This window comes from Myotis davidii, unplaced genomic scaffold (genome assembly GCF_000327345.1).
Source record: "Myotis davidii unplaced genomic scaffold, ASM32734v1 scaffold415, whole genome shotgun sequence".
In the NCBI taxonomy this organism is placed as follows: Eukaryota; Metazoa; Chordata; class Mammalia; order Chiroptera; family Vespertilionidae; genus Myotis; species Myotis davidii.
The window spans coordinates 243,361-253,777 of record NW_006287951.1 but is presented as its reverse complement, the minus strand read 5'-3'; the positions used below and the strand labels follow the sequence as shown (position 1 = coordinate 253,777).

General features: G+C 40.4%; 1 protein-coding gene across 1 annotated transcript in view; it reads left to right on the top strand.

Annotated features, from left to right (window-relative positions):
• The window catches only part of NAV3 (neuron navigator 3), a 351,070-nt gene that overhangs the window by 254,020 nt on the left and 86,633 nt on the right, over positions 1–10,417 (top strand). Inside the window, 4 exon segments of the mRNA XM_015561356.1 lie at positions 2,722–2,854; positions 3,504–3,774; positions 5,065–5,773; positions 7,849–8,337. Coding sequence (XP_015416842.1) covers positions 2,722–2,854; positions 3,504–3,774; positions 5,065–5,773; positions 7,849–8,337 — 1,602 coding nt within the window.

Sequence of the window (10,417 nt, the reverse complement as noted above, 5' to 3'; positions counted from 1 at the left end):
CTTGTGTCGATTTCCGGGTTCTCTATTCTGTTCCATTGGCCAATATCATACTCAATGGGCAAAAACTAAATGCAGTGTATGGCACACAGTGAATTCAGAGATCATTTGAGAGGATCCCTGATTAATATCTGCAGTAATTTGATGCACTGTTGCCCTTCCATTGTCTTGTACCAGTGTTTCCACTCTCCATTATGCCCTAACATTGACTAGTCGCTGACCGCCACAATTCGCATGTTCAGACCCAGATTTTGGGCTGACAGTCCAGTCTTTAAACACTTTAACAAAAGCTGCTCTTGAACATTTAATGAATTCAGCTGTTTTGCTGATACTAGCTCCATGGCTTCAAGTGCCAAAAATCATCCCACGTTCAAAGGCTGTTAAATCACATTGTTTACCCATATCTTCAGGAAAAAAAAATCACTTCTACTCTCATGGTAAACAACCTGCTTCCCTATTTATAATGGTCTGGCTCTCTATCAACTTTAGCATGAATTTATAGCTAATTTGCCTACAAATGTCAGGTGGTCATAATAATCTGGCCACTCAGTGTATATAAAAGCCTAAGTGATCGAACGACCGAAGGACCAGTCAACCGGTTGCTATGATGTGCACTGACCACCAGGGGGAAGACACTCAATGCAGGAACTTCCCCCTGGTGGTCAGTGTGCTCCCACAGCCAACCTCTGGTAGCCAGCCAACCTCTCGCAGTCTCTCCCTTCCCCTCTGGCTTGCTTCCATGGCCCTATATGGACTGGGCAAGACACCCCCAATGGGCCTTGATTACTGGCAAGGCCGAGGGACCCCACCCATGCATGAATTCGTGCACTGGGCCTCTAGTGAAAAATATAAAGTATATTGTAAATAAGAAGTTTTGAATTATGAATGTATTGATTGAGATTCTTATGTGCAAACTGCAGAATCTACTCTGGCTAATTTAAAGAATTATAGGATATTGGAAGGCTCTCTGGATTTTTGGTCTGATTGGAGAACCAGGCTCTTTGCAGGCTCTTAACCAACCATAGCCACAGGGCATCACCACTTTCTCCAGTGGGTACCGCTGACACTTAGCCAGATATCAGCCACTGCCGATGGAGAACTGAGCAACTCTGCTGCTATGTTTCCCAGAAGACTGTTTTCCACATTTGTGACTCTGTGGGTACATATGATAGACAAGCACTGTGTTACATGCTGTACTGTCTATCAGGCGAAATAGAAATGTGAGTGTTTTTGTAGTCTACCTTGGGAAGGTAAGACTCATAATGTAGGAAATTATCAAAATGAGATATAGTGAGAGTATTCAAAAGATTTGAACAGCCACAAATGACAGTAATTTACTGCAGTAATACAAAATACCTCTTTCCTCTCATGAAAAATACAGTTGTTATTGATAATAATCTAACTTATAAATGCCTTTGGTAATCATGATACTTTATGCTATCAGTACCTAATATCTCAATCCCAAAACACACCTAGGGAGGGATCACATTAACAATATTTGCTATAAATTCAAATTTTCTTCTTGACAATACCATTTTTAGTTGTTTTCATATGTTATCTCAATGCATTACTATTATTTTTAATTTATGTGACTCCTAAAGCACACATATAGATATTTTCTTCAACGTGTGGATTACTTACAGGAGGTCTTTTAAAAAGCCCCTTATCCATTTTGTGAAACTCAGCTTTTGCCTCTATCTGATATGTGTATCCAGGGTGCATGAGTTCATTGAATGGAGCACAGGTAAGCAGCGGCACTGCTTCACAGCAGACTAAGAACCAACCAGTAAACGATAGAACTGTGCTCTCCCGCTTTGCACTCAGGAGCCCCATTCTCCTTCCGGTGACCCTGCTTAATCCTTACTTCTGCATCATATGACACATTGACTAGGTGACAGTGCCCATATTAGCCCATTTTACACATTCTTCTTTGGATCAAAACCAAATATATTCAGAATTTCAGGATTTTTTTTTTTTATGCCTCAATGGATTTCTCGTGTGTCCCATGGGGCTGGTACATTCCACTTGAGAATCTACTGCTTTGGGAAAGAAAACTCTTTGAAGAGTGTTAAGGAGAAGAGTGGCATGGCCAGATGTGAACTTTTGACCATTGGCCCAACTTTAGCTGGTGAAGTTGTATTAAGAAAGACCAAAGTCAAGAAGGCCAGATTGTACTGGCCAGATACTGTGAGGTATGACAAGAGGGATGCTATGATAGAATGAATCTTAGTGTTCAAGATTTGGTGAATGATTGGAAATAGTTACTAAGGTAGGACAAAGAATGAAGGATGACTTGATGGTTTCTGAGCACAGTTTTGTTTTGTTTTCTTTATATTTAGAATAAAGGGTGAATTCTTAGGTGCTATGTGACCCCTGATGACTGTTTCTGGAGGGGGTGAAGGGGGAGGCATGGGTAATGTTATTCTTTCCTGATACTATATAATGTTTGTATCAGGGTTTCCATTCAGTCTATATATATTTCCTCCAGAACCCGAATCTGCTCTAGACACTAATTCTTTGCAAATACCAGGTAAGGTTTTTCTCAGGTCTGCATTCAATTCTTATTAATATTATTTTCTAAATATGGACAGTGAATAACTTTTCATCATAAGATTAAAAGAAAGGATTGTCTTCTAAAAGCACGATTAGGGTCACATGGAAATGAGGTGACTAGCATTGTGCAACCCATGTGGAGTTCACTGCTGCTGCATGTCTTGCCTTTAGCTGGGATGACAGCAGTTCGGTGAGCAGTGGCCTCAGTGACACCCTCGATAACATCAGCACTGATGACTTGAACACAGCATCATCCGTCAGCTCTTATTCCAACATCACTCTCCCTTCCAGGAAGAACACTCAGGTGAGAATCACCTGCTTTCTTTTTCCAGTGCTTCTGTCAGATTTTACCCCAAATTATTATATATCAGAACTAAGTGTAGCATAATTTCTTAATCTGAACTAATTGCATAAACTGAAGCAGTTTGTGTGTATATATATTTCCTATTGGTTAAAATCTAACCCAGAAAGATGTATGTTGCCATATCTCTCTTAATAATATGGATATAATTTTTTAAAATCTAAAAATATTTTAATACTCTAAATTTGAATATTTGATTAATATTATTTTATCTCTGAAATAAGTTACTGGATCTCTTGAGGATGGTAAGTCAAGAATAGATATTAGATAATTAAGTTTGATCTTGTCTTACTTTTCCTTGTTAGATTTGACATAGAAAAAATTACCTCTTCTCTCAAGTGTTTAATTAGGGTTTTCTGCACATATATTTATGCTGAAATTCTCTAATATGTACAAGTGAGAATTATGTGGCTAAAATTTGTGAAATGTAAATGAAGACATAGAAAAAAATAAGAAAGTTTTGGAATTCTTTTGAAATATAAATCAGTGTTTGTTTGCTTTTTAACCAGTTAACAGAATATAAATTTCAGTGCCTGATTCACACTTTATAGATTTTTCTGCACAAAGTTTTTCTGTAATATTGTCTTCATAGCTGAAGACAGATTCGGAGAAACGTCCCACCACAGATGAGACGTGGGATGGCACTGAGGAGCAGAAAAAAGCAGAAGAGGACTTCGACAGCCACGGGGATGGTGGCGGCAAGTGGAAGGGCGCTTCCTCGGGACTTCCTGAAGACCCTGAGAAGGCAGGGCAGAAAGCCTCCCTGGCTGTTTCCCAGACAGGTTCCTGGAGAAGAGGCATGTCTGCCCAGGGAGGGGCATCGTCTAGGCAAAAAGCTGGAACAAGTGCTCTCAAGACCCCTGGTAGGCTTGTCAATGATCAGCTGCTCTGCAAAAGTGTTTCAATGTATTGTTTCCATTTAATCTTCTTTCTCTTTAATAATAGCTTTCTTTTTATCAAATCACTAGAGGCCCAGTGCATGAATTTGTGCACCAGTGGGGTCCCTTGGCCTGGCCTGTGGAATCAGGCCAGACCAGCTCTCCGACATCCCCTGAGGGGTCCCAGATTGCGAGAGGGTGCAGGCGAGGCAGAGGGACCCCACTGGTGCACCATCAGGCACAGGAAGGGACGCCGGAGGTTGGCCAGCCAGGGAAGGACTGCGGGAGGGCTCCAGGGTGTGTCTGGCCCGTCTTGCTCAGTCCTGATCAGCTGGACCCCAGCAGCAAGCTAACCTACTGGTTGGAGTGTCTGTCTCCTGGTGGTCAGTGCATGTCATAGTGAGTGGTTGAGCAGCCTTAGCATATCATTATCATATTACGCTTTGATTGGTTGAATAGATGACTGGACGATAGGACACTTAGTATATTAGGCTTTTATTATATGGGATTCTTCCACATATCTATAATAATCTAAGCATTCTCTAGAAATCACTGTCATAATTTGGAGTTATTGAGTATCTTTATTTTGCCACAGCCATTTCTCATCACGTGGTAGTAAAATAAGGCTGTCTAATTTTTTTAAAAGAAGATTGCTTTCATTCTGACTGTCTTGTGAAAGTTTGGAATAGTTATGTTAATGCCTCAAAGTTTCACTACCAACTCTGAGAGGCAAGATCAACCACTTTAATCTAATGGGTTAGAATGCTGGAGATTTGGAACATCATTTATGAATTAAAGTTTATGAAAGAATTCTTCGAAACTGTAGCATCCTTTTTCTTTTCCCCTAAGACTCCCTATTTTTTAAATGGTGCCTAATTTTAAATAGTGCCACCTGAAGTACTGATGTACCAGGGCACTCCAAATGTAATCATCTCACAGATATTCAAATGAACTCTTTTGCTAGTACTTAACTTTATTGGGTGAAGTGCTATCCTTATAAAGGAAGAGTTGCAAGATATACAGCAATAATAAATAGCGTAATTATGTATTTTCAATGATTTTCCTGATCTCTCACCACATTTGTCTAATAGCCCTATTTTTGCAGCTTTTTCCTCGATATATTAGAGTGTATTCCTATGTAGATCTAAAAAATATAAATATCTAGGAACTGAAGTCATATAAAGGTGTAGTCACCTTTGACAGATTCTTGAAAGAAATATCATTATGAAATCACAATGTGCAGGCCAATAAATGTGTGTCTTTCTCATTAACTAGGGAAAACCGAGGATACCAAAGCTTCTGAGAAAGGGAAGGCTCCCCTGAAAGGATCCTCGCTGCAGAGGTCTCCTTCAGATGCAGGGAAGAGCAGCGGGGACGAGGGGAAAAAGCCTCCCTCGGGCATTGCCAGGTCCACTGCCACGGGCTCTTTCGGGTTTAAGAAGCCAAGCGGAGTAGGGTCATCCCCCGTGATCACGAGCAGCGGAGCCACCATCACCAGTGGATCGGCCACGCTGGGTAAAATCCCCAAATCCGCTGCCATGGGTGGGAAGTCCAATGCCGGGAGGAAAACCAGTCTGGACGGCTCCCAGAACCAGGATGACGTGGTGTTGCACGCTAGTTCCAAGGCGGCGCTCCAGTACCGCAGCCTGCCGCGCCCCTCCAAGTCGAGCGCCAGCGGCATCCCGGGCCGCGGCGGCCACCGGTCCAGCACCAGCAGCATCGACTCCAATGTCAGCAGCAAGTCAGCGGGTGCCACCACCTCCAAGCTCAGAGAGCCCACTAAGATCGGGTCAGGGCGCTCCAGCCCGGTCACTGTCAACCAGACAGACAAGGAAAAGGAGAAAGTGGCCGTCTCCGATTCAGAGAGTGTTTCTTTGTCAGGTTCCCCCAAATCCAGCCCCACCTCTGCCAGTGCCTGTGGGACACAAGGGCTCAGGCAGCCAGGATCCAAGTATCCTGACATTGCCTCACCTACATTCCGAAGGTAAGCATGGGTCACGTGATGACATGAGGCTGGGAAGGTACAAAAATGACATATACGTATATACAAATATATTCTGAGACACATATATCTTAGATTCTTTTATTCCATTTTTTAGTACATTGAGTTTTAAGAAACTGATCATATAAATAGCACAAAAGTGGTGCTCATTTTGAGAAATGCTCATACTTTCCAGTTTTATTATTATTGTACCTGGTAATACTAGAGGCTGGGGTGGGGTGGGGGCCATCGGGAGGCAGGGCTGGCCAGGGGGAGGGGCCATGGACGGTTGGCCAACTGGCCCCACCTAGTTGAACTCCTGGTCGAATTCCAGGTCAAGGGGACAATTTGAATATCAGCCTTTTATTATATAAGATTAGCAACACAAGCAGCATTTCTAAGAGACTTAAATGCACATAGCAATATTTAGGGCAAGTGAAAAGATAGAGTAATAGCTTGTAAATTTCCATAGATTTTCATCACTTTTTTCATGATTAAAAATAAAACAAAATAATCTTTATGACTATTATTATTCATTTCCAGTATTTGTTATCCTTCTGCTCTTAATGAGTTGATGATCATGAAGCTAGAGGAAGTGTTCCTTGTAACAGAGTATGCTGGACATATTTATGTAGTACTGTATCTTGACCTTTTCTGAAAAGTAAACTATGATTGACAGAATTTGAAAGCATTCTGATGTTGGGTACAGGATAACAAATAAGGAATGCACTAGGTTTTCTAACTCTCATCAGCTTTCTTTGACATGAGTGTGGTAAGAAAAAATGACTTGGTTTCTGCACCAGGTCTGTCTTTGTTATTGGATATGTAGAGTTCTGCACTGAAATATCACTATCTTTAAATATCTGTCTGTTCTAAGTGACAGGAAGAGACATACAGTTAAAGACTTGGGACAAATAGTTAAACCTCTGCGGGTATGTTTCCTCAACTGTGAAATGATAGAGTATGATTTATATGCTATTACATGTTAAGTATTTTTAATGTTTGTTTTTATTATAGTGCCTAAACCAAAAACCTTACTATCTGAGAGGGGAAAAGAGTCTCAAAACATTTGCATTTCAAGCAATCGCAGATACATGATTGTTTGAAAAACTAGAGGGTGTTAATAGAAATATTAATCCTGAAGAACTGGCTTTTTGAAATGTTGATTCTCAGCAGAAAGAATAAACTATGGCTTGTAGTGAGAGTAAATATTTCCATCGCCTAAGTAAAAGCCAATAGTGCCCTCCAGTGGCCCATTACCTATGAAACAATTTCTCATATTCGTCATAAAATATTTCACTATAGGAAATATGGATTTCATTGCAACTTAATTAGTAATCATTATGCCATTACTTCATATCACTTTATTTCCATATTTACATAAATTTGATAATATCATCTTCACTTACAAAACTAAAATGTTTTCTGAACCAAGCTCCAACATCTAACTTTGCACCAACTATGTTTCAAATCACTAACAAAAATATGAATTTGAATAGCACTGGCAACTGACATAAAATCCTTTGGCCTTTCTTGGGGAAAATAAAGACCAAGCTGACATGTTGCCAGTAGTGTCAAATATTATTTCTAACCAACTACTTCCTGACGGTTACTCAGGCCAGCAACTGTGCAACATAACCTCCCAAACCTTGCCTTACGCATTCCTTTTAAACTTGAATAAAATGTTAAAAATGTTTCTGATGAACCGAATGCGTAGAAGTTGTTTCATTATAATGGTTCTATAAATAGGTAACAGCAAATGCAGTCAAACTACTTAATTTTCGTGAAAGATTCTCAATGTCCCTTACAGTGTGAAAGCCAGGGATCTTCATGTCCGGTTGATTTGGGGTTGCCCACTCCCCCCCATCCCAGTGTGGCCTTACCCTAATGGTGATCTGAGAGATTTTTAGCAGTAGATTAAAAAGTTCAAGCTTACCAAGTTCATTAACACAGAGACAGGAAGCGCTTGGTAGCTGGGGACCTCCAAGCACGCTTGGCTCTGTGTACTGAACCCTTAATATTAAATGTGGATATTAGTTTCTCGGAACAACTGAAGTTGTTATTTGTTTTTCTTTTAGGTTGTTTGGTGCCAAGGCAGGTGGCAAATCTGCCTCTGCACCTAATACTGAGGGTGTGAAATCCTCCTCAGTCATGCCCAGTCCTAGTACCACATTAGCGCGCCAAGGCAGTCTGGAATCACCGTCGTCCGGTACGGGCAGCATGGGCAGTGCTGGTGGGCTAAGTGGCAGCAGCAGCCCTCTCTTCAATAAACCCTCAGACTTAACCACAGATGTTATAAGCTTAAGTCACTCGTTGGCGTCCAGCCCAGCATCGGTTCACTCTTTCACGTCAGGTGGTCTCGTGTGGGCTGCCAATCTGAGCAGTTCCTCTGCAGGCAGCAAGGACACTCCAAGCTACCAGTCCATGACTAGCCTCCACACGAGTTCTGAGTCCATTGACCTCCCCCTCAGCCATCATGGCTCCCTGTCTGGACTGACCACAGGCACTCACGAGGTTCAGAGCCTGCTCATGAGAACGGGTAGTGTGAGATCTACTCTCTCAGAAAGGTGAGCTTTCCTGGAGGCGTTGATGCAGCCCTCCCCCCGGCCTCCCCGCACGCTGCCCACCCCCTCCCCCATTAAAGCCCTGTGATTTCAGTGGGACTACCACGTTGCAAAGGGACATAAAATTGATGTGAATGGGCCTTTCATTTGCTCTTATTACCAGATTTGCACAAGAAAAAAAATCTTTAAGGATAGGATAATTGGATAATTAAGTTTCTTGATATGAATTCATACACATACCCAACAGGCAATTGGAATAAAATTCAAAGCATGCATTTATGTCTTAAATGATGTCTTCTCAAGCCACTTTAATGATTTGGCGTAAGCTCCAGGACAACACAGCTCCTTATGGTAATTTAAGCATTTTTAAAGACCAAATTTAAATCAATTCTACAATTATGCTCTGAGCAATATGTTAAATTTGCTTTGTGAGCACTTCTGTGGAAAAATAGCAAATGGACCACTTTGGAATCCTAGTTGAATTAGAAAAAAAAATCAATTGTCAGATATGAATTCTTAGAGAAAATTATAATAACGCCAGAGACATTTTTATTAGGCCCCTTGAAAATATATCTCATTACAAGATATTTCTCATTGGCTTAATGAGTTATGGGTTTTTAAAAATTAAAATGAAAAGCTTAATGAGGCATTTCTTACCTGATGTACTTAGTAGAAAGCATCACTGTTGACTAAAGTGGATCTAGATTCTCTCCCCACAAAATTCTTTTCTCATATATTTTGGTATTGACTCATTCCCCCAGGAAAATATCTTAAAACTACCACTTTTTTCAAATGAACTTACAACTATTTGTTTCTGGGCACACTTAAAGCTTTCAAAGAAAAAAAAGGTCTTGGGCACATACCTTAATCCTGTTATTTGTGAAAGCACTACTAGTCGCTGAAAAATGCCTGATGCCCTTCCCTAAACCAAGAGTGAGGAACGTCCGGCCTGCGAGCCTTAAAAGCCCACAAAATCATTTGGTCTGGTCCTGCCAGGGCATTAGGAGTGAGTTCATTGAATGTTTGACCAACTATAGCAGGCTAATTTTTAAGTTGGTAATTTTGTATTGTCTGTGAATAATGTTATTAATATACAAATTGCCCTTGGCAAAAAAAACCAAAAACAGAGGTCCCCTCCCCACCTTGCCTTAAATCTTTGTCAGTCTAGTATTGATACTGGCATATCACCACTTTTCCAGACTTCCAGCCTTACTCCCAGAATCATTTTTAAAGACATCAACTAAAGCCCTTATCTAAACGCTCACTACGGTATACCAGTTGTCCCTCAATGTAAGCTTTCCCACGGCTCTTCCCTGTTTCTCTTGCCTCCCTGAAATAAAAACCCAGAGCAACACATTGCTGCCGTGCCACTTACTTCCCACTCCCCTAACGATGGCACATGGACAGCCATGCAAATGAGACTTCCCCTTGAGAAAAGAACTTTAAAGCTAATTGTAACATTGATGCTTTATACTTCTTATGGTAGACTGCTAATTACAAAATACACTTTTCCTCACAAACAAGAAACTGTGCCAGGAGAAATAGAATAAGCAGCTGGGTGATATTTCCCCTCTGGGTCTGTCATTATGGGCAGCATAAATAAATACCAGGTGCATACACAAAAGCACTGGTATAAGTACTGTTGCATTTAATTTTTGATGTAAGAAGTTCGCTTCCTACAGCATCTTAGATTTGAGTTTCAGCACTATACAGCTAAATGGATATCCTCATATGTCATTTTTAAAAATTCTAACAAGTAAATGAAATTATATTAAATATATATTAGCAACCTATAGTTTTAATGAATGTATCTTAGATAGGTTACTAATATGTGAGGAATCCAAATAACAATTTTATAACCAAATCAAGCACATTGCAAATAAGTTATTCTTTATTCATCAAAATGACCCTCCAAAATACTGATTTTTAATCATAAGCATGACTGCAGCAAATCGATCGTTTAGCCATCGACCTATTTCTTTCTCATTCAGACATTAAAAATTCAAAATAATAATCAACTAATTATTTGTAATCAGGTAATTAGCCCTCAAATCAAACCAGATGATAAATTTGTATATATATA